Source organism: Malania oleifera, chromosome 2 (assembly GCF_029873635.1).
Source record: "Malania oleifera isolate guangnan ecotype guangnan chromosome 2, ASM2987363v1, whole genome shotgun sequence".
NCBI classification, from domain to species: Eukaryota; Viridiplantae; Streptophyta; class Magnoliopsida; order Santalales; family Ximeniaceae; genus Malania; species Malania oleifera.
Window position 1 is genome coordinate 13,310,050 of NC_080418.1, and position 27,489 is coordinate 13,337,538.

General features: G+C 35.8%; 2 protein-coding genes and 1 non-coding gene across 6 annotated transcripts; all 3 read right to left on the bottom strand.

Moving 5' to 3' along the window:
* Nucleotides 1-10,385: 10,385 nt before the first annotated feature.
* LOC131149247 (PGR5-like protein 1B, chloroplastic) lies at nt 10,386-15,729 on the bottom strand. Of its 4 annotated transcripts, none has more exons than XM_058099526.1 (7): nt 15,355-15,729; nt 14,969-15,031; nt 14,789-14,875; nt 14,276-14,513; nt 12,582-12,655; nt 12,346-12,426; nt 10,386-10,884 (listed from the first exon to the last, which is right to left on the bottom strand). In XM_058099526.1, the coding sequence occupies exons 1-7, from the start codon at nt 15,598-15,600 to the stop codon at nt 10,792-10,794; spliced, it is 882 nt and encodes a 293-aa protein (XP_057955509.1). In that variant the 5' UTR covers nt 15,601-15,729; the 3' UTR covers nt 10,386-10,791. The 4 variants fall into 4 exon arrangements, with proteins under 4 accessions (XP_057955509.1, XP_057955507.1, XP_057955506.1 ...); XM_058099524.1 differs by having other exon boundaries at nt 12,346-12,444; nt 15,355-15,728; XM_058099523.1 differs by having other exon boundaries at nt 12,337-12,444; nt 15,355-15,724.
* A 163-nt stretch (nt 15,730-15,892) lies between these two features.
* Nucleotides 15,893-15,964, bottom strand: TRNAG-UCC (transfer RNA glycine (anticodon UCC)). The gene has a single exon. It is a non-coding gene; the product is annotated as a tRNA-Gly (tRNA).
* An 8,797-nt stretch (nt 15,965-24,761) lies between these two features.
* Nucleotides 24,762-26,976, bottom strand: LOC131149501 (xyloglucan galactosyltransferase KATAMARI1 homolog). The gene has a single exon (XM_058099971.1). It carries the CDS (start codon nt 26,781-26,783, stop codon nt 24,894-24,896), a length of 1,890 nt encoding a protein of 629 aa, XP_057955954.1. The 5' UTR covers nt 26,784-26,976; the 3' UTR covers nt 24,762-24,893.
* Between the last annotated feature and the right edge of the window lie 513 nt (nt 26,977-27,489).

The following is a 27,489-nucleotide window of genomic DNA, read 5'->3' on the forward strand; positions in this document are numbered from 1 at the left end:
TCTTTGTTCTATGGTAAAATATTATTTTCATTAATAAAATTAATAAATAAGGTATTTAATTAAGTTGGATTTCGTTTTAAAAAAAAATTATAATTGTATTATATTTCTAGCAATTAATTTTAAATGATTTCATTTAAAATCGGTTAACCGAATTACCCAAATAGGCAATTCGGCCGGGTCGGTTCGGTGTCCTTCGTGAATTCGGTCGGTTCGGTTAATGGTATTATTTAATCGAATTTTTCGGTTAATTTGGTTAATTACCCGAATTTAACCGAACCGACCGTTTGCTCACCCCTACCGGGAAATATATACACACTATTGGGTACAACGGTTGTAGGTGGAGCAGCAGCCACAGAATCTGAGTCTGATAGTTTCATTTTGTGGCATATGCGTTTAGGACATATGGGTTAGCATGGAATGAAAGAACTTCACAAGAGAAATATTTTGAAGGGCGTCAAATCATGTAAGTTGAATTTCTACAAGTATTATGTGCTTGGGAAGCAAAATGGGTTCAATTCATGATAGCCACGCACAAGACAGAGGGAATACTGGACTACATTCATTTGGACGTTTAGGGGCCGATGCGAGTGGCATCAAGAGGGAGACATGTGTATTTCTTGAGTTTCATTGATGATTACTCATAGAAGGCCTAGGTGTACTTCATGCAGCACAAGTCGGAGACGTTTGCCAAGTTTAAACTGTGGAAAACTGAGGTGGAAAACCAGACCGGGAGAAAGATTAAGTTCCTCCTAACAGATGATGGAGTTAAGTACACAAACTCGAGTTTTAGAGAGTTCTATGAGTAGCATGGCATAAGGAGACATTTTACAGTATGTCATACACCGCAACAAAAAATGGTATGGTGGAAAGGATGAACCAAACCTTAGTTAAAAGGGCTCAGTGTCTCAAGTTGAATGCTAGGCTCACTATGAATTTCTAGGCCAACGCAGTTAGTATGACTATTTTCTTGGTAAACAGATCACCAAGGGCATCACAAGATGAGAAAGTTGTTGAGGAAGTTTGGACAAGTAACAAGGTAGACTACTCTGAATTGAGAACATTTGGGTGTCCAGCCTAGGCGCACATTCCTAGTGATGAGAGATCAAAGCTTGAGGCGAAGTCTAGACGGTGCACCTTTATGGGATATCAGAAAGGCATGAAAAGGTTCAAGCTATGGGATCCAACAGCAAACAAGGTGCTGATCAGTAGATACGTGGTTTTGATGAGAAAGTCATGCTACAGCATACTCAGGGGGAAATAGAGAAACAGGTGCCAGAAAATTGCAATAGCTACGAGCATGCGATTCAGGTGGAGTTGGAGACTTAGGGCAGAAATGCGTGGAATTCTAGCTCAAGAGATCAACCGGCGGTGCAAGGGGAGTCAAAAACTCAGAGTGGAGATGATGGTGTTCAGAACACAAGGAACTCTAGCTCAGATGACCAGCAGCCATGTCGCAACATAGTTGTAGACAAACCACGACACATCATCAAGCCACCCCCCTAGTACGGTTTTGATGATCTGGTGTCTTATGTACATAGTTGTAGACAAACCACGACACATCGTCAAGCCACCCCCCTAGTACGGTTTTGATGATCTGGTGTCTTATGTGCTTATCACTAGCAGCGAGGATCCTACTACCTTTCAAAAGACTATGCATGGTCAGGAGAAGGGTAACTGGATAGGCGCTATGGTGGAGGAGATGGAATCATTGCATAATAACCAAACATGAGACTTGGTGGAGCTTCCAATTGGGGAGTGGGCAATTGGATGCAAGTGGGTGTATAGAAATAAAGAAGCAGTTTAAGAAAATGAAAAAGAGAAGTACAAGGCTCACTTGGTAGCAAAGGGATACTCGCAGAGAAAGGGAGTTGATTATGATGAAATATTCTCTTCTGTGGTGAGGCTCACTTCCATCAGGGTAGTGTTGGGACTGGTGGTGCAACATGACATGCATCTAGAGCAGATGGATGTAAATACGACATTCCTCCATGGTGATTTGAAGGAGCTGATTTACATGACACAGCCAGATGGGTTAACCCAACCTGGACAAGAGCACTTAGCCCGCAAATTGAAAAAGTCACTTTACAGGTTGAAGTAGTCTCTGAGGCAATGGTACAAAAGGTTTGACGCCTATATAATTCGTATTAGCTATAGGAAGTGTGAGTACGATTGTTGCGTCTATGTGAGAAGTCTTGAGGATGGTTCTCTAATATTTCTATTGCTATATGTTGACGACATGCTGATTGCTGCTAAAGACATGACTGGAGTGAATTAGTTGAAGATTCTGTTGGGAAAAGAGTTCGATATGAAAGACTTAAGTGCAGCCAAGAGGATACTTGGCCTGGAGATTCGAAAAGACAGAGTTGTAGGGAGACTATTGTTATCTCAGGGCAACTATGTGGAGAAGGTGTTTGAGAGATTTAGCATGACTAATGCTAAACTGGTGAGCACACCATTGGAAAATGATTTCAGGCTTTCAACCACTGAATGCCCAAAGACGGATGATAAGGTTTGTGATATGTCAAATGTCCCCTATGCTAGTGCAGTGGGGTGTCTGATCTATGTCATGGTATGTATGAGGCCGGATCTGACACATGCTGTCAGTGTGGTGAGCAAGTTTTTTTTGAATCTGAGTCGACAACATCGGGATTCAATCAAGTGGATTCATAGGTATTTGAGGGGTACAACTAGATATGACATCATGTTCAGTAGACAACATAGTGATCCATCAGTGGTAGGATATGTGGATGCTGACTAGGTAAGAAACTTGGATGACAGGAGGTTTGCCACAGGGTACATATTCGCTTGTTGCTTTATCTACTACTGAATCGGAGTACATGGTAGTGACTGAGGATGCCAAGGAAGCATTGTGGCTTACAGGATTGGTTAGGGAGCTGGGTGTTCAGTAAGGTGGAGTTCGGCTGCAGTGTAATAGTCAAAGTGTCATATACTTGACAAAGAATCAATCAAGTATATCATTTGAGGACAAAGCACATTGATGTGCGGATTCACAAGGTCGGGGAATTGATTGCTTCATTTGAACAACTACTTGAGAAAGTTTACACGTCTTATAATGCAGCTGATATGCTGACGAAGCTGGTCACAATGAACAAGTTCAAGCATTGCTTGGTGTCACAGTCCAACTATTTTCACCGCCTTGTGAAGGTTCGTGCAACGCTAGCCAAAGCACTCTTGCTTAACTAGCCAGCCTATCGTTTACGAACATTCATCCACAAGCACTTTCATTAGCATTCATTCAAATAACAACGGAAACAATAATCAATTCATGAAAGTCGTGGCAAGCAAGCAGTAAACATTGAAGCAAACGTAATTCATTAACAATACCTCCATTGACTTTGTGTGCTTAGCGAGGGAGGCAAGTAGGCTAAACACGTTGACAATAGCTAGTGAGTTTTACAATGACTGATGAACACTCACCCTTCCCTAAAGAGGTTTTTATGTAATTATCATCATGACACTATGAAACATCAAAGTGACTGAGGAGTCATATTGCCTTATTTGGCATACAAAGACTCTACTATTAGAAAATAACCCTACACTAGTATTTGTATGACATCCCAAGCACACGAGATAAGCGGTCACATGCAAGCATAATGCCCTAAACAATCTTAGCTCGTGACATTCTCCTCCACTTATGCGGTCGACGTCCTTGTAGACTTTGGCGCTAGGTACACTTTAACTTTGTCCACGAACGGCTTCAAATCTTCCTCAGAAATCCAGTTGATTTCTTTGTCATCAAGACATTTCCACTTCACTAGGAACTTATGTTGCTTCTTCCTTGAGGATATGAACTTTCTGTCTGCAAGGATCTCTTCAACGTCATGTGTGTCAAGTTGCACTATCTTGAACTCTGCTCTGTTGGACTGACCTCTGCTCAGGTCATTGGTGCCAGCGTTGAACGACTTGAGGCAGCTGACATGAAACTGCGGTCTTCTCCCCTGATCTTCCCACTTCTTTATCTTCTTAGAAGCTTTCTCTAGATAGGCTCGAGCAAACTCTGCATTATGTTTCCATTCTCTGGTGAAGATGTACGCCCTGGGACTCTTTCTTATGTACGGCTCACCCACTGTTTGAGGTAACAGCGGTAGCTGGCCTGTAACAAGCTCAAAAGTGCTCTTGTTGGTTGTTGAGCTCCTTTGTGCATTGCCATAGAACGGAGCCACATCAAGTAGTTGCACGCCATTCTTCTGGTTGTCGTTGACAAAATGGCAAACGTACTCATCTAGCAGCTCTCTAAATCTCTTCATATGTCCATCTGTCTGTTGGTGAGAACTCGAAGAGATGTCAATATGTGACCTGAATATCCTAAAAAATTCTGTCAAGAAGTTGTCAGTGAACATTAAGTCTCGGTCACAAATAATAACTTAGGGAACACCCCAATGTTTCACAACAGTTACAAGGAACAATTGTGTCGTCTCCTCTGTCGAACAGTACTTTGGTGCGGCCGTGAAAGTACTATACTTCTTTCACTCCCCCTTGTCTTGTTGGCAAGTGAGACAAGTTTTGGTATAATCAACCACATCATCCCATGTGTGCGGCCAATAATACCTCCCCAGTAGTCCTGTCATTAAAGTCATTCTCCGCGAATAACCCTCAATGAACTTCCTGCAATATCTAGTAAGGCCAAGAAAGGAACGCAACTCCTTCACTGACGTGGGGATCTTCCATTCTTGAATCATCCTTACCTTCTCCATACCCCTCCGGATACGACCTTATTCAACCACATGACCAAGGAATTTGTTGCTCAACTGAGCGAAAGAGCACTTCTCTTTCTTCACATCCAGACTGTTTCCCCTCAGCCTGTTGAACACCTTCCGTAGATGCTCTTCATGTTTCCTTTGAAACAACACCGATGCTCCCAATGGTGTTTTGGAAGGGCGAACACATTCCACTTCCAATTCATCAAGTTGTTTCACCAACTCTACTATCTCAAGAGGCGCAATCCGACATGGCCCTTTAGCAGGTGGTTTTACTCCTGATAACAACTCGATCTCATGTTCCACAATTTGTCGTAAAGGCAAATTGTGAGGCAGCTTATCCGGCAACACCTCCTTGTACTTATCCAACACCGCTTGGATGATTGTAGGCTCCATCTCTTGGCCTACTTCTTTGTCTACCACCGCCGTGGCTAGACGTGTCTGCTCACCCTGACCCAATCCCTTATTGAGTTGTATGGCTGAAAGGGACTTCCCATCGTCTCCTTTCGTTGCAACAACTTGCACCATGCACGAATGATCTCCTATCAGACACAGGGAACCAGTCGAAGGCATCAACACTGTCCTCGTCCCCCTTAGGAACTCCATTCCTAGAATGACTGAAACGTCATCCAATGGCACTGCTATGAAATTCACATAACCTTCCCACTGTCCAAGCTTTACGGTCACTTGCTTGGCTACTCCCAGAGTAGGTTGTGCTACAGAATTAACTGCTTTCATGCGTCCTGTATCCTTCTCTAAGGATAAGTTGAGTCTCCATGCTTCCAACTACAAAAAAAAATTGTGAGTAGCCCCCGTATCCACCATAGCGTGGGTACTCTTCCCATTTATTCTCAAGTCCACAAACATTAACCCTTTTGCTCGTGTAACTTTCGGTGCTTTTGTCTGCTTTTCCAATGCGCTCACCAGCCACACTGAACCTACCCTTGGGGCAACATCCTCTTCCTCCTCGCTTTCCAACTCTTTTCCTGAAGTGGAAGCTTGTAAGGCATTAAGTAATCCCTTGTGTTGACACTCACTCACTCTGTAAGATCCACCACACAAGTAGCACAAAATTTTATTCTTCCCCTTTCCATTGGGTGTGTTGAACCCTTGAGACGACGAATCTTCCTTTGAGGTTGATGATTTAGAGTCGGCTCTCCTACTCTTGGGTTTGCCTTTTTTCAAAGACTTTCCATTGTTTCCCTTTTCCCCAAACCATTTGGACGAAGCGGTATCATCACCAACGTAGTCAATCAAGCATTCTGCAGCAGCTTGTGCAGTTGACAAATCCTAAACTCTTTGCCAATGAAGTTTTGTCCTTGCCCACGGTTTCATCCCCTCAAGAAAATAGAACAACTTGTCATTCTCCGACATATCCCGAATATCCAACATTAAAGCAGAAAATTGTTTCACATATTCCCTTATCGACCCCATATGCTTGAGATCTCTCAGTTTTCTCCTTACATTATACTCAACATTCTCAGGAAAGAATTGGGCCTTGAGCTCTCTCTTCAAGTCTACCCAACTATTGATTACACAGCTTCCATTTTCAATTTCTCTATATTTAGTACGCCACCACAGTTTGGCATCACCAACCAAGTATATGGTCGCAATATTCACCTTTGCCTGTTCTGAGGCCATCCTCATAACGCAAAAGTACTACTCCACATCAAACAAGAAGTTCTCTAACTCCTTGGCATCTCGGGCACCCCCTTACGTACTTGGTTCTGGTACCTTGGTCTTGCTAACTCACGGAGTATTGGAGTTTCCCATAGAAAGAACCATCAAATTCACCTTTGCATCCAGATCAGCCATCTACGACTATAAAGTTTCAACTGTGTGGTGAAAGTCCTCTAACATGTCGCCTATCAAACCTGCTTGATGTTTTTGTGATCTCATCACTTCATCAACAAGTTCTCTCATCTGGGCCACCTCCGCGGCCACGGTATTGGTTGTTGCCTCAACCTGTGCTTCCAGCACGCTGATCCTCTCAGCATTGTTTGGTGTCATGATCACTTACCAAAACTTTCCAAATCCAACAACGAAGGCAAATGAATTCACGTAACAACTCAACTTTGGGCTCTGATACCAAGTGTCACGGTCCGACTATTTTCACCGCCTTGTGAAGGGTCGTGCGGCGCTAGTTAAAGCACTCTTGCTTAACTAGCCAGCCTATCGTTTACCAAAATTCATCCACGAAGCACTTTCATTAGCATTCACTCAAATAGCAGTGGAAACAGTAATCAATTCATGAAAGTCGTGGCAAGCAAGCAGTAAACATTGAAGCAAACGTAATTCACTAACAATACCCCTGTTGACATTGTGTGCTTAGCGAGGGAGGCAAGTAGGTTAAACACGTTGACAATAGTTAGTGAGTTTTACAATGACTGATGAACACTCACCCTCCCCTAAAGAGGTTTTTATGTAATTATCATCCTGTCACTAGGAAACATCAAAGTGACCGAGGAGTCATACTGCCTTATTTGGCATACAAAGACTCTACTAGCAAAAACTAACCCTACACTAGTATTTACATGATGGAAACCCATGCCAAGCACACGAGATAAGCGGTCACAGGCAAGCATAATGCCCTGAACAAGCTTAAATCGTGACACTTGGACTTGATCAACATCTCCAAGTGTTAGAAGGGAGACGATCTCGTCCCAGATGGAGCAATGATTATGCTTTTATTTTTCTCCTAAGTCATGAATATTCACCAAGGTGGAGATTGTTAGAAATGTGGCTCATATTTGAATGGAACGCATACACCGAGGAAAGCATCGTTAGGCAAAGAACAAGGAAGTTGGTTGCAGTAACCGTCGATGGTTTCCCTATAACCATCGACGATTTAAGTTCAAACTGCAGGATTTAGCTCTTGACATAAAATCATCGATGGTTTGGCTAAAACCGTCAACGTTTTCATTCGGCGCAAGTTATGGAATATGAAATTGGTGATCAGTAGATTGGGGGGATTGGAGGATTTTTCTCTAGGGATTGTTATAGGGATGACTTAGATAAGTTCTAAGGTTCCTGTACGCTTAGGGTTTGTAATTAATCAATATTTGTAACCCTAATTGTAAGCTCGACATCGTGATAGTGAAAAATTCAATTGCTACTCCCGTGGACATAGGCACATTACCAAACCACATAAATCTTGTGTCTTTGATTATTGATTTTGTTATTCTCTTTGTAAGTGATTACTTGTTCCCTATTGTTCATCATTGAGTGCTTACATTGCTTGTTCCGTGATTGATTCAAATTGTGTTTAGTTTCTGCTGCACACTCGTATCAACAATTGGTATCAGAGTGCCATTTGCACCAACAATAATAAACTAATACAAAGTTACATAAATTTATAGAGCAGTCAAAATGCAAGTAGTATATCTTAAAATACCAACCACTTTGAAAATTAAATAATATATCCTACATTTTTTCCAAAATTTAGTAAATTTAAAGTTCTGTTAATGTGTATATATTTATTTTAATACCACCTTTTTTTTTTTCTTTTTTTTTTTTTTTGCACTTTTAACTTTTGTATCTAAAATTCTTTTTTTGCAATTAGGGATCTACTTTATAATTTCAAATAATTGTTAATAATTATAAAATATTCGGCATTGAAAAATTAAATTAGTTTTTGTCACTATATAGATTTATTATAAAAATGATAGTCATTTTGTTACATACTATGACATTATTTTTAAAAGTTTTCAAATAAAATTTACACTCTGATAAATAATTTGAACTCTCCAATAACATAATTATGCTTCTAAAAATAATCATTCGTGAATCCTTTATAAATTTACTAAAAAATTGTGAACCAGGAGTAAACTGTAACAGGATGAATTATGCTACCTAAAGTAAACTTTATTATGAATGACCTTGGTTGTTTTGATTGTCCTCAACTATTTTCTAAGAATCATTTCATTTTTTAGACTTCAATTTTGTCTCACTAGTGGTTCCAAAATTGGAATTTGGAACAAAACTAGAAAGTCTAGCCTATGTGATATCCCAACCAATAGCGTCGATGATTAAAGTTGGCTTAGTTGACCATTTAATCAATAGTCTACAACTTCAAATCACTTAATGAATGCAATGTTAGAACTTTATTTTGCTTTATTCATAAGAATTATTAAGATTACTTAGTTGTTGACTACTTAGCTTGTTCTAATTGCATTGTAATAGTGCACAAATGCATTGGCCTACATTCTTTAATAGTGCATCACTCTGGTTTAACTTTGATTAACTTTTATTTTGACTCGTTACCAATCATATTTCTTATTTTAGAAGTAATAATATTTTTTTATTGACTTATTTTTTTTATGTACTTGGTTCATTCACTTGATAAGTAATTTGTTGACTTATTTTTTTTATGTACTTGCACTCAATATATTTTTATGATTCATCCTCTTTGCCATCCTTTTTTTTCTTTATTCATTTCTTGTTGAGGTCAAGCAATTATCTTTGGATGAATTGTTTTGCTTTAATCTTTTTGTAAAACTCTTAATTTTAAGTAATTTGTTGCAAGCATAAGTTCTGAGTATTAGAGCTCTAAGATAATTTACTCGAAGAATAATGTGATGCATTAAATCAAAATGGTGATTTTAACTTTTGCTAGCAATAACTATGACCTATATGGTGATTGTGACTACGATGCGACTTTGTATATTGGTGTGTTAATGGCACTCTACAAGAACCAATGTCTTACAATTTATTTGTTAAACTCACCTTTATCACAATTACCTAGAGAATATATTGGTGTTTATCTCCAGCATAAATTCAATATTGAAATCGAAAACAAGTTAACATAACATAAAGTTCAAGTATTCATATCTCATGCTAGCACGATTCAAAGTTCATGTATCTAAACCTTAACTTTCATGTCATTGCAACAATAATGTAAGTTATAACATAGAGTTCAATCGTGAACTACCAAAGAACTTCACCCCTAATACCACATAATATACATTATTTCACCCAAAAAAAAAAATCATTCTAATTCCGCACAATACAACTCATTTCACCAATGTGAAAGTTTTAATTAAAACTTAGATGAATTATAATGCAGTTGAAGGTTTGTCAAAATAATTGAAGTATTGTCTAAACATCACACGCATAAAATTTTCTGTATCACAAGATTTATTTTAAGAAAATTAATACTTTATAAATAAAAAAATTGAATGGGACTGATCGAGCCCTCAATTTTTTCTGTCAGAATTTCTCTCTCACGACACTAACCTGCTACCATGGGCTTGGGTTCTTCTAACTTAAGACTGGGTCAAAGGACTTTGAGCTTTTTCCCAACAGACAAAACAAGATTAGTGTGAGAGATGCCAGTGCAAAAGAAAGAAAACCCATTAACATGAAGCTCTCCTTAATGGTTTGCTCGCTTTAGACTCATTAGCTACAAGCTGCACCAAAACCTGCCCTGCGTAGCCAAAAACCCTCCTTCGTGTAATCTGTTTACCTCCAGAGTGCAGGCTGCTGTAAAAAGGTGAGAAAAAGCTGGACTGCTGTTGAGCATAGTGCTCTATAGTGAAGAAGAAAGAAAGAAAGAAAGAAAGACAAAGCTAGATCTGTTAAGAAAGATTACAGCATAGTGCTCTATAGAATGCGACTGAGCATAGCGCTCTGTAGTGAAGAAGAAGAAGAAAGAAAGACAACGCTATATCTGCTAAGAAAGATTACAGCATAGTCTTTATATCAATTGTGCAGTGAGACCACCACCAGTATACAAGTTCAGAGCTTATGGCCTTAAAAGCTCATACAATTTAGACATGCTCAGTGAGTGATTATTTCTCCATTTAGCAGGTTCTGACCAGCCCAAAATTCACTCTGTACTGTAATACAATTGGACTCAAATAATGAGATATTGAAATCAGCTATTTTTCACATTACAATACGCAATTGCTGCTGTCCATAGAGCTATCATAAATACATTTCTGCTGGTTATTAGGGAGTTTTTCCAGTGCGCAAGCGTCAGGAGTGGGGGGGCGTTAAATGTGAAGGAAAAAGGAAAGAATCATTGTATTGCACATGAACTCAAGCAGCATACAAATTGGTTGAATGATGCATGCTACATCCATCTTCGACGTTGGTTGCCGCCTCTCTGGGAAACTAGGTAAATTCGACCATGGACCCAATCCCTACCAAGTTTTGAAATGGATTGCTGCACAATGGTGCCATTCATAGGTTAATAAAAAAAAAAACTTCAATATTTTTCTAATAAATGAATAATAATTATAACACATTTCATGCTTTTTCCCACACAAGACAATAAGGTAGATTCATTTAATTACTTGAAAAAGAGGTACAATGTTCATTCATAAGCTAACCAAACAAAGGATGTTTCTCTCTCCCTCTCTCTCAAAAAATTAAAAAAGAAGAAGAAGAAGAAGAAACACCTTCTTTGTTCTTGGAAAAAAAACAAAAATCCCATTTTGTGGTTAGTTGAGACTTGAGAGACCCATTTAGTGTCGCTGGACAACAATGGAGGTAGATCATCTTCCCATCTAAAACCCCTCAATCACATCCCATCCCATGGTGTGTTGCTGTTGGGCGTGGTTCATACCTAGCTTAATTTGCTGTGCTTTGTTAGTATTAGCCTTTCAAGGCTTATAATCTTAATGCCATATTTAGAAACATATTTTAACTTTCATTTTACTCTGTTTTTCATAGTTGATTTATTGGAATAACGATAACAAAATACATCATCTTGATAACTAAAATTCAAAGGGTTGTCAAGAAATTTGACTTTCTATTAGTGATAATGTATAACTCATTTTCCTAAGGATCCAACCTTTTGATTCTCATGGAACTTCGAAACTGATTATCTCGCTTAAACAAGGAAAAACTTGAACGTAATAAACCTCCCCCTCATGTTTGCTCCATCTTCTATGTCATTTCCAAAATATGAAAGATCAATTTTACACATCAATAGTTTGCATCCAATGTTCCTTATGCCTCCCCAGGAAAAAGCCAAGCCATTCTGTTTAACAGAATACATTTATTATTACATATTTAGGTGAATTCCCCCATCTTTTGCTAATTTTAGTTTGCTGCAATTTGATACCTTTAAATCTTCTATTCTTTAATTCTTTCCAAATGAATTCCACAAAATCCTTTTAAAAAATTTTAAATCTTACAGTTTCTTCTGTTTCGTTTTTAAACTTTACTTTTTGAAAAAATAGAAAAAATAGAACTGTCTAAAAAAAATTTGAGCAGGGCATTTTTAAAACTTTTTTCAAATTTTCTAATAACATGTCGTTCAGGAAACACTAAAATATTGTTTTCTGCTCTTATAAAAGTTAAATTTACTTGCAATTGAAAAGACCTCAAAATGATGAAACTTTCAGCATGCTCATTTTCTTATTTTCTGGAATGAAAATGGTTTTCACAATTCACAAACCATTATTGAAAATGATAATAAATGGCCCTAAGAAACTGGAAAGCAGATGAAAAATATAAAAAAGCAGTTATTGGCTAATTGCCTCTTAAGGAATCCAAAATGATTTCAAATGCGTTTTCTAGTTAACATTAAAAATATTCCAATCCCTTGAGCAACTAATTTCGTTAGGAAACAAAACACCATATTGCTCTATAAGTGAGAGAAAAAGCAAACCTGTATTACCTCAATTTTGGTGCGGAATTCTAGACAGCATTCACACACATGACAATCTGATCTATGGGGCGAGTTTCTAAACTGATCTGACTGCACAAACGCAAAAACCTGCAATATCAAAACTCAATGTCTGGATGCATAATAGTTTTACTTACAAATTTCTTCCCTAGCCAAGACTGAAAGCTTTAATGAAGAAAATTCAATTAAAATTTGGAGAAATTATTTTTTTCAAGAGCAGAACAGACCTCCTCCCCACAATTTGGGCATGCCCCCTTTAATGCCACCAAGTCATTCCTCCATAGGCCTAGAAGCACTTTAACTGGGAAAATAGACACTCAAGTAAATGATGTTATATGAGCCATATGACATAATATATATGTATGTATGTATGTATGTATGTATGTATATGTTCAGGAATTCTATTCAACACAAGCATGACAAAGTACAATTTATATGTATAAAAACTCTTCAATATTTATTCTTCTAAACCAACGCTGTTAGAAGCAGGATCCTACATAGGATCATTTGGAGGGTCCGCAAGATCAGATCGTGGGTCGTAAGATCCTATTTACAATGTAAAATAAATTAAAACTTTACATTTTAGGCAATTTATGACAACTCTCAATAAATTAATCCTTAAAACTTGGTAGTAAGTTCAAGAAATTAAAACAAATTTTAGAAATGTAGCCAGCTTGCTAGCTAGCACCTAGCAGGTTTTTCCTTCAACAATTTTGAACCTTAAAAAAAAATCTAAATAGCCTGAACTGCAAAGTGCTCACAAAGGGCAGACTGTTGCTAGTTTATTTATTTAATAATTGTAACTAAAAAGAAATAAAAAAGAATGAAGAGAAGAAGGAAGAAGAAATTGCTATCTTAATTCAATGAACAGATGTAAATTTATCAGTTTCTGTGGTTTTTTCATCAGTCATAAGGAGAAGAAGAAGGACAAGAAGGAAAAAAAGAAGGAAGAGGAAGAACTTTTTATTAGTGGCAAAGAAACGAAGAGGAAAAAGAATGCTATATGCTCTCTGATTTGGGGAAAAAGATAGGTCTCTGGCTTGTCAATAATAAGAGAGAAAAAAATAGAGTAAGAAAGTAAAAAGAACTACAAAGATAACGCATAACTGCTATAGGCCTGCAACTTTAAGCTCTCAGTTGATCTCAAAGCTCTCAGCTGATCTCTATTGTTGTTGTAAGAAGGAACAGTCCAAGCCTACTGATAGACAACCTAGGATCTGTCTATCAAGAACTCTAAGCTCTCAGAGAGCTTTTTCAATTTTGAAGGATGAGAGCTTTTAAGAGATGCTCAGCTGCTCTCTTGATTTGGATTGAACAAATCCTAGAACATGCTCATTATGTTGCCCAAATTTTGATGCATTTGAGCCAACTAGACCAAATTTTGTGTCTATGCAAAAGTAAAATGTTTGGGCCAATAAAAATATATATTGGACCCTTTTCTTTTAAATCCTAAATAGGAAAAATCCAAATTCCATTGCAAAAGTAGGATCGGTAGGATTGCAATTAGGATCAAGATCCTAAGGTCCTAACAATCAAGATAATATCCTACTAGGATCCTACTTTATTAAGATTCTACTTAAGAACCGGATCAATTAGGCAAGTATGGATCGTAGGATCGTAGCATCGCACGGTCTGGATTGGGATTTTGATAACCATGTTTTAAACATTGATATCCTTGTCCAACTAACTGCTTTAAAACCTGAAACTTTAAGAATAAAATCCTAATTGAAACAAAAGAGTTTAATGTTACAGCTACTTTGCATTGTCAAAAAACTTATAGGTTCAGTTTCAATTGTGCCTATTTTGTGCACTATATGAGAGCATGAAAGCTTTCCATGTGTAAATTTCATGCACCAGATACTTGTTATATAAATTCAAAAAACAAAATTTAACAACTCATAAAAATGAAGAAATTAATTACCAGAAGCTGATGCAATTGGATAGCCAATCACAGATCCCAGTAGCATAAAGAGAATGCCATTAACCATGGCAAGAAACTCAAATGCAGATGTGTGGCTGCTGTAGTGAAGTCCTGAATCGAGTGCATCCTGATAAGCTAGACCCACAGTGTAGATGATAGGCACAAGACATGCCAAACATCCAAATGCAAAAAACAGAATCCATATGCCTGCCAAAGCAAAAACCTGTGAAGGGTCTACCTGCCCTACATCCATGTCACACAATGTTTAGAAGAATAAAAATGGACTAATCCCACCAAGAATCATTGATGAATTTATAATTCATAAAATCGAAGCAAAAACCCACAACTCAATTCACTAACTAAACACAATTAATCCCTCCACTAGCATCCGCTACAAAATCACTAATGAACTTATAATTCATGAACTAATCCAACCCACTATAAGCATCCCACTAGTTAACCACTACTGATATCATAACTCGTAAATACAATCATGTTTTGAAAAGAAATCACCTCAGCATCTGCATATGTCGATTGTCTTCGAAGACTGCATCGTGGATACTTGAGGACGGATTTTGAACCATACCACCGCAGTTTTAACTGTTTCAGTTTCGTAGCATACATAATTATATTTACACTGCACAAACACTCTTTAATTTAATTAAATTTAACTTCTACAGTGTCTGAAGCTACCTCTACTCTGTCAAACATGTCATCAACTATTAAAGGTCTGCCGCTGTAATAAGCATCCCTTGCCTGTAACAAGAACAGCACATTACAAAAATATGACCATTCTATTATCAATAATACCAATTCAGAAGAAGCGATTACTAATTTATGAGAGTTCCATCATTGATTCTACCAATTTACAACAACCCGTTACACAATTACGAGAGTTGCATCATTAATTGCACAAAATTTATAAAGTAAGGTCCATGAAAACAATCAAGGCAGCTAAAAAGAACATTAATTAACCAATAGAAAAGCCAGTAAGAGTAGAATTCGTTAGACGAAATTCAGATAAAACTCAAAGCCCTAGCTGAAGTTAGTTACTCTGAATAGGCAGTCAAGGAAAGTACTTGACAATAGAGAGCTTCTAGGGTTTCCTTGCTGGCGGTTTCGAGAGGGCCCACGAAGATGCAGGAGGGTCCCTCGGCGGCAAGAGCGAAATCGGAGAGAGGGTCACGCCCTTTGCACGTGGGGACGCCATTGCTCTTCGTTGAGATTCTGACGCAGAACGGGGCGCCTGTTCGGCTGGGTCTGGAAATTTCGACGATTCCGGATCCGATAACGTGAGAGGAGATGGAGGTGCTCGTGCCGGCCATGAACCAAGAAGCTCGGGCGGCGGCGGAGCAGAGGAGCGTCACTTGCTGTTCAAATGATATGAACGCCCTGCCTGCGCGTTCTGACCACAGATGATGGAAGTCCCACGCATGGTGATTTGACGAAAATACCCTTTCGAGGTGGTACTTCGCTTTCCCGCGTAGATATCCAATGCAGATTGCTCTTCGTTCCACATGGAATATCGTTTCTGATTGGTCAGGAGAAAATTGGAAAATTATTTGAAAACGACACCGTGTCGAAGATAATTCGACGAAATCAAGAACACAAAGAAGGTGCGTTTGCCGGGAGTCGAACCCGGGTCTATTGCTTGGAAGGCAATTATCCTAACCGTTGGACTACAAACGCTGTTGGGTGGTTTTGAAGCAAGTTTAATTATTTAATGAGTTTCAGATCTTGCGTTTCGAAGCTGTTAGACCCATTTGCATTGGGTTTTTGAAGCATTGAATTTTAACATGGTTTTGAGACGAACGTTAAATTTAAAATTGCGTATATTTGGAAAAATAAAATAATATAATTGTATTAAATTTCTTTGAAGTCTATAGATTATTAAAATTAAAAATGCCTCCAATATAAAATGCTAGTGCTTGAGATAAAAAGTTTGGCCAAATTAAAATAAAAATAAAAATATTGGCAATTAAGTAGGGCAGAAGTAAAATCTTTTTTACATTCTATTTTCTTCTAGAATTATCTTAACGTTTTATTTGGATTAGGGATCTTATTAGAAAGAAAAAGGAAATGAAAAACATTTCTATTATATTTTGTCTCTATTTAAAATATTATTAAAAATAAAAATATTTTAGTATAAATATTTTTTTTATTAGTAATCAAACATAAAAAAATATATTTCTTACATTTTCATTTGGTATAACCATATTTTTCAAGTTTCAAGAGAAGCATAATGGCATTTGTTTACATTTATTTTTGATATTAAGTTTTTTAAAGTATCATTTGTTTGTACTTAATTCTCTCTCAATGGTTTGGAATTTAATAAGTTGATTCTATTTGGTAACCTTTTTTTAATTAGTATTGCAATAATTCTAATTAAATTAGAGAACTTCCCAATTCTATAAGACATTTTTGTCCTAAAAAAATATAAATTCCACAATATTTTTTTTGTACATTTTTCCTTATCTCCCAAGTCTCATCTTATGTACATATACAATGGTTAATTAACTAAGAAATGACTAAAAAATTAGGATTCAAATAAAAAGATACTTGTAATTATAGGACTAACTCATTCCACAAATTCATATATGCATTCGACATTCGTCACATAATGTTTAGTTTTATTAAACATGTAATTAACGCTTAAAAATACTTTACTAAGACACTTGTAAGACTTAAACTCAAATATTGTAACTTTTATGAAAGGAATTCGTTACAATAATACATTGTGTGTGTGGATTTGACATTTCAAATTATTTTGAAGGTTTTCTTCACTATTTAACTCAAGTGGTAAGGGCAATTTGTGGCTTTGGTGACTCCGAAGTCACAGATTCTATTCCTTTCTTGAGAGTTTACCCCGATGAATTAATGGGCAGGTGGCTTTCACCCCCCCCTCGGGGAGGATTTGGTGTCGCACCATAGTGTCTAAAGAAGCGTGATGGTGAATTGATTCTCTGGGTTATCAAAAAAATAAAAATATATAAATAAACAGTTTTTAAATGTTGACCATACGCTACATAATTGATTTTTTTTATTATTGTTACTAAAACCTAAACATAAAAAATATAAATTAAATGAAAATTATTGATAAAAATATATATTTCATGGTACTAAAAATATAGTTTTTATTTTAAATAATTACTTAAAGCTCTTCAGTCACCATGATTAGACAATTAAATAAATACCAAAAGTTTCATAATTCAACATTCTAATAGAACTAAAAAAATAATTTAAGATTCAAATGTTTCAAATTAACTTGCTGTAAATTTTCCCGACATCTCAAAATATATTATTAGTATCTTTGCCCTTTCTCTAAAATCTCAAGATTTCGGAAACAATCAAAATATTAGTAATCATCGCTTCAACGTTATTGATTTTAAGGCAATTATCATAAGAAATACAAACTATTTATCATTAAAAAAAAATCAAGTGTGTTAACATTTGCCTAAATAATAAAAAATGTATTAACATAATGTTTAGTTAATTAGGAAATGTATTGACACCAAAATATGCATGAAACGTAAACCAAGTAACATATTAATTAAAGAACAATACAAAATTAGTAAAATTATTGTAAAACGTGTATATTATACATGTAGATGACTATCTTGAAATTAGGTTATAACTTTTGGTATGCCCATATAATGGCTCATTATGAAATTGACTTTTAGGATATCAATATAATCTTTGTCTATATAAGAATACGTTTTACAACCAAAAATGGATAAAAAGATAATTAACAACATCTAATTCCTAAACAACTAGACAGTTGAATTTCTATAACTCCAAATTTTTTTTATTTTAATCTTTTCTAGATTTCTTTCTTTATTTAATTTATATCATGTTATTAGCACGATCAAGTCTCTAATGGTATAGTAGAATCTTTTAAGTTTCTTTGGTATTATTCCAAGATAAGAATCTTGTTTTTTTAACATTTGTTATCTATATAACTTTAGTTTTAACTATATCTCTTATCTTGAGTACGTGTCCCTAAATGTTTTTATGTTTGAATATATGTAAGAATAACATTTCCATTTTAATATTTACCAAACTTTGAATTTTTATTTGTTTTTCAAAGTGACTTTATGATGTCAAACCTCACAAAGTTTGAATTCGTTGTTTTTGATATTTCTAAAAGAAATCATCTACCATAGGTACTTAATGCTGAGATTCACCTTAATGCTATGAATCTTGGTAGTACAATTGAAGAAAGAAATCAAACATCTCTAAAGGATCGCACAAAGGCAATGATTTTTTTTATTAAAAGTTTTACATATAATATGTTTGGTAATATTTTGTTATCTTTCCTAATTCTTAAATTTTATTTTTCATTTATTAGATCATACAAAATAAACTTAATTTTAGTTTTCATTTACTAGATCATACAAAATAAACTTGATAAAATGGAGGATGACATGTGTTTGGTAGACAGTGACACAATCCACACAATTCTTCGTATTAAAAAATATTTCTTACAATTAACATTAGCTAAAATTAATATTAATACAATATCTGACTCTGCAAATATAATAGAAGGTTCTGGAAGAGTTCACATTATGTTTTCAAATGAAACAAAGTTGTATATTAAAAATGCGTTGTATTCTAGTAGATCGTGAAGAAATCTATTAAGTTTTAAAAATATACGTCACAATGGATATCATATTGAAACTAAAAATGAAAGAGATATGGAATATCTTTTAAACCATAAGATCATATTAGAAAAATTTTTAAGTTTTTCATTTGGCCTATATTTCACAAAAATAAGGACAATTGAATCAAATTTTATGCACTAGAAGTACTCCGAGCTTGAAAGTTTTATATCTTGGCATGATCGTCTTGGTTATCCTAGTTCAACTATGATGCGACGAATCATTGAAAATACACATGGACATCCATTAAAGGATCAGAAAGTTCTTTTACCTAGTAATTATTTTTGTATGTCTTGTACTCAAGGAAAACTACTTGTTAGACCTTTTCCGTCTAAATTACCTTTAGAATCTTCATCTTTTCTGCAAAGAATACAAGGAGATATTTGTGGCCCAATCCATCCATCTTGCGGACCATTTCGATATTTCATGGTTTTAATCTATGCTTCCACTCAATGGTCACATGTTTGTTTACTTTCAATTTGTAATGTTGTTTTTGCTAAATTTCTTACTCAAATAATAAAGTTAAAATCAATTTTTCCTGATCATCCCATTCAGACTGTCCGTTTAGATAATGAAGGTAAATTTTTTTTAAAAGTATTTTATGACTATTGCATGTCAATAGGAATAAGTGTTGAACATTCTATTGCACATGTTCATACACAAAATGGTTTAGCGGAATCTTTCATTAAGAACTTATAATTTATTGCTAGATCTATGCTTATGCGATCAAAACTTCCTGCATCTACTTGGGGCCATGCTATAGTGCATGCTACATCTTTGATTAGAATTAGACCAACTATATATCACAAGTTTTCACCTTCACAGCTTGTGTTTAATCACCAACCTAATATCTCATCTTAGAATTTTTGGTTGTGCAGTAAATGTTCCTATTGCACCTGTGCAACAAAGTAAGATGAGACCACAACGTCGGCTTGATTTTTATATTGGTTTTGATTCTCCTTCTATCATTAGATATCTTGAACCACTAACAAGTGATCTTTTTAGAACAAGATTTCTTGATTGTCAATTTGATGAATCAGTTTTCCCATCATTAGGGGAAGGAAAAGGTAAAGGATTAAAAACACAAGAAATTTGTTGGAACACACCAATTTTGTCTAATCTTGATACACACGCAAATCAATGTAAACTTAAAGTTCAAAGAATAATTGATTTGCAGAATGCTGCAAATCAATTGCCAAATGTTTTTACAAACACCAAAAGGGTCATTAAATCACATGTTTCGACTGCAAATATTCCTGTTAGATTGATTGTTTCTAAAGAACACCCAATGGGAATAGCATCTAATGAATTTAAAAAGCGCCAGAAGCATGGTAGACCAATTGATGCAAATGATATTGTTCCTTAAAAGAAAAAAGAAATGAATAAAAGTGACACTTCAAAAGAGGTCATCAATACTCAAGAAGAGGTTAAGAAAATATGAATCAACAATCCCATATTTCCACAGAAGCAACACCAGAAGTATTTCCAGTACCGAAAAATTATGAGATCTCATTAAAATTTGGAAATATGCAGAGAAAAAATGAAGTTGTTGTTGAAAATGTGTTTGTATATGCGATTGCTTCAGAAATTATTAATGATAATGAGCCTAAGCCTCAAACTGTAGAAAACTGTCGATATCGAAATGATTGATCAAAAATTGAAAGAAGCAATACAAGCTGAGCTAGACTCATTAGCCAAACGTAAGATATTTGGACTAGTAGTCCAAACACTTGAGAATGTCAAACCTGTTGGGTATAAATGGGTTTTTGTACGTAAAAGAAATAAAATGAATGAAATTGTGATATACAAGGCGCGTCTTGTAGCATAAGATTTCTCATAAATACTTGGTATAGATTATAATGAGACATATTCCCCTATTATGAATGTAGTTACTTTCAGATTTTTGATTAGTTTAACGGTTTCTGAATAACCTAACATTTGCCTTATGGTTGTAGCAACAGCTTACTTGTATGGCTCATTCGATAATGACATATATATATATATATATATATGAAAATCCCTGAAGGATTTAAATGTCTGAAGCATATAATTCAAAATAACAGAAAATGTATTCTGTTAAATTACATTATATGGATTGAAGCAATCTAAACGAATGTTATACAATTGTCTAAGTGAATATTTGTTAAAAATTAGATATGAAAATAATCTTATATGTTCTTGTGTTTTTATCAATAAGATAAATTCTAGATTTGCTATAGTCGCAATTTATGTTAATGACATAAACAAAGTAGGAACTTCAGAAGAGATCTCAACGACTGCTAACTATTTAATGAAAGAATTTAAAATGAAGGATTTTGGGAAGACAAAATTTTGTCTTGGTTTTCAAGTTGAACATTTAACAAGTGGAATTCTTATTCATCAATCATCTTGTGTTAGATTACCACTTTACCTAAAAGCTTAAGCTATTAGGTTGTGGGCCAACAATGTATATCAAGCTTTAACACTCCCCCGCACGTGCAGCCCAACAACACGTGAGGAGATAAACACATGACAAATAATGTCACAGAATAAAACGGGCGACAAGATTAGAACCTAGGACCTCTTGATAACCAGAGTTCTGATACCATGTTAGATTACCACTTTACCTAAAAGCTTGAGCTATTAGGTTGTGAGCCAATAATGTATATCAAGTTTTAATATCTTATGTAGAAAAATTTTTGAAATAATTTTATATGGATAAATCTTATTCATTAAGCTCCCCAATGGTTATTAATTCACTTGATGTGAAAAAAGGATCTTTTTCGTCCTTGAGAAGATAATGAAAAAATCCTTAGTCCTGAAGTACCCCATCGTAGTGCAATAAGAGCACTCTTGTATTTTGCAAATTACACTAGATCAGATATAGCTTTTGCGATAAATTTTCTGACAAGATTTAGTTCTACACCAATTCAGAGACATTGGAATGGAGTAAAACATGTTTTTCGTTATCTCCGCGACACATTTGATATAAGTTTGTTTTACCCAAAGGGAGTAACATTTATGTTGAAAGGATATGCTGATGCTAGATATCTTTATGATCCTTATAAAGTTCGATCTCAAATAGGCTATATCTTTACATGTGGTGATACTGTTATCTCATGGTGATCTACAAAACAAACGATCACCGCTACTTCTTCAAACTATTCAGAAATATTGGCAGTTCACGAAGTAAGTCGTGAATGTGTATGGTTAAGAATTATAATCCAACACATTAAAGGGACAAGTGGATTATCACTGGAAAATGACAAGCTAATATATTTTGTACGAAAACAATGCAGCATGTATTGCACAAATCAAATGTGGGTACATAAAAAGTGATAGAACTAAACATATTTCACCAAAATTCTTTTACACTCATGAACTTTTGAAGAAAGGAAATGTTGACAATTACAAAATTTGTTCAAGTGACAACTTGGCAGATCTATTCACAAAAGCATTGTCAACTTCAATTTTCAAAAAGCGTGTGCAGAACATTATAATACGTCAAGTTAAGGACATTTGTTAATTGATTGTATTTTTTAGGAGAAGTATGAATACTGTACTCTTTTTCTTTTGTTAAGGTTTTGTCCCACAAGGTTTTCCTTAGCGAAGGTTTTAATGAGACATATTCATAGTATATAGTCATCCAAGGGAAAGTGTTGTAAAACATGTATATTATACATGTGAATGACTATCTTGAAAATAAGTTATAACTTTTGATATGCCCACATAATGATTCATTATGGAATTGATCTTTGGATGTCAGTATAATCGTTGCCTATATAAGGACATATTTTACTACCAAAAATGGATAAAATGATAATTAGCAACATCTAGTTCCCGAAGAACTAGACATTTGAATTTTTATAACTCAAAATTTCTTTACTTTAATCTTTTATATATTTTCTTTTTATTTCATTTACAACAAATATATATTTTTGCTTATTTTGAGAAATTTATTTCAAAAGCATAATAATGACAATTGAATTCTAACTTATTTTAAATAATTTTATTGAAAATTGGCTAGAGATATTTGAAGTCTAGAAAAATTATTGGCCACATACATCAAGGTTTTAGTGCACAAATTTTTATTTTCGCTATAATTCTATTCTAACATTACTAACACATGGAGTTAATTGTAATATAGTTCTAATTCGTTTATAAATGTATTATACTCGATTTAATGCTTTGCATTAAAGCATTACTCTTATATTAATTTTAAGTAAAAAATAAGTTAAATATATAATAATCAAATTTCTATATTAATTTTAATGTAATTAATTAGATAATATATTTATTATATTGTCTCACACAACTCAGATACATATTTATGTGACTCACATTCACTATATGCAAGGGTTGACATTTGTATATTAATTACATGTTTTGTTCACACATATTTAGTAATTTATTTATAGATTAATTAGTAAAAAATTAAGCCAAAAAATTAGCTCTTAAAACAGAATAGCAGATCATAAGATTATATTTTGTCCATTTCCATTCTACATTGGACACACTTTCCTCCCCCACCTAACAAATCAATTTTCTTCTCTCTTGAATTTTTCTCGCTTAAAAATTTTAGTCAAACTTTATATCATAACAACATTTAATTTGATTAAAAAGTCATGGGAGGAAGAATACTTTCCTAGGAAAGTAGAAGGAATGAGCACTTTCTTAGGAAACTAAAAGGAAAGAGTTCCACCTTTTAAATTACCTCAGGTAATTAGGACACTAAGACAATTAAGTATTTGATTCACTTTTAATGCATTGCTTTAATTAGAATACTTTGGGGTAAAAAAAGCACCTTAACACACTTTTTTTACCATTTAAAAACAAATTAGAAAGAATTAACCAATTTGGCGATTCTTTACTTTTTAATTTTGTAAAAAAAAAAAGGTGAAAAAAGAAGTTAATTAAAATAAAATGACACTTTTAAAATTCGATTCCATAAGATTGGTGTTTGGGAGCATGAATTTGGAATCTTGAATTTGAATTTGAATAAATTTGAGCAAATTTCAATATAATTTTGTACTATATCTTATCCAAATTTAATACATGTCTAAATTCAATACCTCTTCAAACATAAGACATGAATTATTGTAGATGGGATGTATGAGATGAGACCCAAAAAACATAGGAAGCTGAACAGTTGAAGGCTTAGGGCTTATGGCTTATTGCTTATGGTATGGCTTTGAATTTGGACACATTGTTGAAAGGTGGCGCAATCCGCTGTGCGTTTTGGAGCGGAGAATGGGAGGGTGGCTAAGTGCTGAAATCATGGGGATTGCCGGCCTAACTCATATCAAATTACTGCATGGGGGGCATGGAAAGGAGCAAATGGGTTAGTCCCAAAATGTAAATTGAGTTGAATCAAACATTGGAAGGATTGTCTATTGTGCACTGGGTTCGTAAAAAAAAAATTAAGATTGTACCTTGAATAACTCAAATAAATATGTATATAGTTTTTTCTTTTAAAAATAAGTAATGAATAAATTATTATATGGTCCTTTAATTAATAGCATCCACTATTGTTCATAGTTGGACTGCAAAATGGCAATATGAGCTTATTAAGCTTAGACTTGATAAACAATCTCTTTATAAAAAATAAGTTCACTAACACAAATAATTTCATAACATGAAGCAAATGCATGACATATTTTCTTTTTTCTATAATTGTTCCAAGTGAGAATGGAGGGCAAAGAAAGAAAGAAAGAAAGAAGGAAAAGGAGTTATCTACCATAAGCGAAATACCATTTCTCTCATAGTCACTACCATATAGCAAGTAGAGGCAAGAGCTGCTGCTCTTTATATTTTTGGGGCCAGGCATAATCCAATCCAGTAAATAAGAATAACAAGAATAAAAATAATCTCATGAATGAAGCTCTGTGTTTTTAGATGAACAACTATACAAAACTAAAATTACAAGGCCAAAAAAAAAATAAAAAAAAAATTGTGTTCTTATTTTTCTCTTTGCTCTGTTCTCACCAGGAGGGAGAACGGTTTGGTTTTGAGAAGAAAGGATCCCATTCATGCGCTCTAACATTCCCACACAACTCGTACTTCCAACTCTCTCCCTCTGCATACTCACCACTGGAATCCCTTCCCTCCTTCATCTCCTTCCTCAACCTCTCGACTCTCCCCAGAACCCCTTTCATGGTTAAATCAAATGCATCCTCCAGACTCTGCAGTGTAGACCTGGGATCTGCGTACACCATCCTGGGAATCATCCGAATCACCTCCTCCCTCATGGCCTGCACCTCCTCCCTCCGAATCCGCCGCAGCACCTGCTCGATCCCCACCTTCCCCTCCTTCACATCATTTTCTGATATGAACACAGAGTACTTCGTGTAATTCTTCGGCAGATGCCACAGGTACTGCACGTAAGCCGAAGCCGGGTGGAAGAACACCGGAATGCAGCCGGCGAGGATCGAATCGAACATCGACCGCCGAGTGTAGGAATCCCCTGAAGGCTGAAGACAGAAAACAGAGCTCTGAAACGTTTTCATCACGTTCACGGGGTTCTGGCACTTGTTCGATGCGGGATTGCATCCCAGCAACTTGCATTTCCTCCTTGAAGCCTGGCACTGCTCAATGATCTCTCCCCGAATAGACCCTTTGAGGTTCGGCCTCGCCCCGCCCACGAAGGAAAATAGGACACGCCTCTTTTGCTTCCTCATTCTGTTTTGCCATTGGAACACCTCTCTGTCGCTCGAGGGATGGAAGTAAGTTGGGTACGGGATTGCAAAATCGTTTTTGCTCCAAGGGCTTGATTCTATTACCAGAATTGTCATGTTCTTGGATTCCCGCAAGATGAGGAGTTTGTTGCCCCACGAAGAATCTTCATCTGATATTCTGCCGAAATCCCACGAGATTCTTCCCGCAACCAAGAAATGGTCTCTGCCTCCCATGGATTTCCACTCGGGTCTGCTCGCCAGCCACTTCGCCAAATCCATAGAAGTGGAGTCCCTCATGGAAGTGTTGGACCCCCAGAGGTGCCGCCCGACGTCGAGACCGGCGTAAAATGGAACGAAGATGGCCGAGGCCCGCGACGAATCCTTGGTCAAGCATTTGTACTGTTTCATCCTGTTGTGGAAGATGAGTTCCAGAGAAAATTGATGGGTTGCGAACCAGCCGGTGTTGGAGAAAGCTCTTTCGGAATTCGCAATTTTGGGGCCAAGACCCATGTTGGAGACGTATTTGCACATGTTCGACCATTTGTTCAGAGACCGGCAGTCCTCGAGTATGTCTCTGTTGAAACGAGGAGGAAGATCATGAACGTAGATGTACCGCCCCAAGCATGGATCGATTTGGGATTCAATCCTCTGTCCTCCATTTTCACTGCTACTCTGTTTGGCGGTTCTGTTTTTCAAATTGGAAATCGAATCAACTTGCTCCGTCCCATTCACAGAATGCCCCTCGTCTTTCTTTGTTGAATCCTCTTCAGGTATTATTTGATTATCGTGATCTTCATCCTCCGGAAAACTGGTTTCCCCATTTTCAGTTCCATTGTTAATGGATCCTTTCTCGCTTTCTGTAACATTTATTTCCCGAACAGCCACCGGAAAATCCTCTTCCACCACGCCGAGATACTCAGTAGAGCGCAAGACATGAGTTCTAGTTTCATTATTGTAACCTTCGCGAGCGACGTGAAGATGATCGAAATTTTCTCTAGAATCCACTGAAATGGCGTAGCTATTAACCACAGAAACAAGCTCGTAGTTTCTGCCCAACAGACCCGATGAATTCAAATAAATCAACAGCCACCACACAGGGAGAGACACCAAAAGCACAAACCAGAATTGTTTCCGATGAGACTTTCCGGGTCCAACCCCGGCCGCCGTTGCCTCCCGAACAGCTCTCGGCAAAATCATAACTTCCCACGAACAAAGAAGAGAGGAATCAAAAAGGGTCGGATTATGTAAAGGAAGGATCAAAAAGGCATAGGAGAGGACAAGAAAAGGAAGGAATGGAGTAAAAATTGGCGTGGGAATTTGAAGAAGAGGAGAATGGGAAGAGAAGCAATACAGGAATTGCTTGGGAAGTCAAAAAGCTAAAAGAATGGAATCAGTCAATTCATGGGAGGAAATTTCTGAGTGCATGTAGAGAGAGATATTTTTAAGAGGTTAATTTCCAATTTTCCACCCTGTAGAAGTCCGAGATATTTTAAGAGGTTATTAGGTTAATTCCCACCCTGTACAACTCATACCATTTACCTACCTTAATTAGCTCCAAATTAAAAACTTTGATACTATACTTATTTGGAATTTCGTTATAGTCGCAAGTCATGACGTCACACGTGAATTTGTAATGGTCACATATTGCAATTAATAGTATTACCTTGTTTATTTTTGTTAGTCCGTAATTTATGATTTTGGTGATTTTTTAAAAAGTAAGTTTGAATTTTTTTTATATTTTTTATACTTTTGAATTGCAACTATGACAGGTCAAATGTTGACTTTTCTTATTTCCACATATTCGTCCTCAAATTTAATTCTCTACATTGTAAGTGGACAAGATCTTATACCTAAATATTGTTCACAATTTAGGCATCACTAGATATATGATGATGCTAAAAAA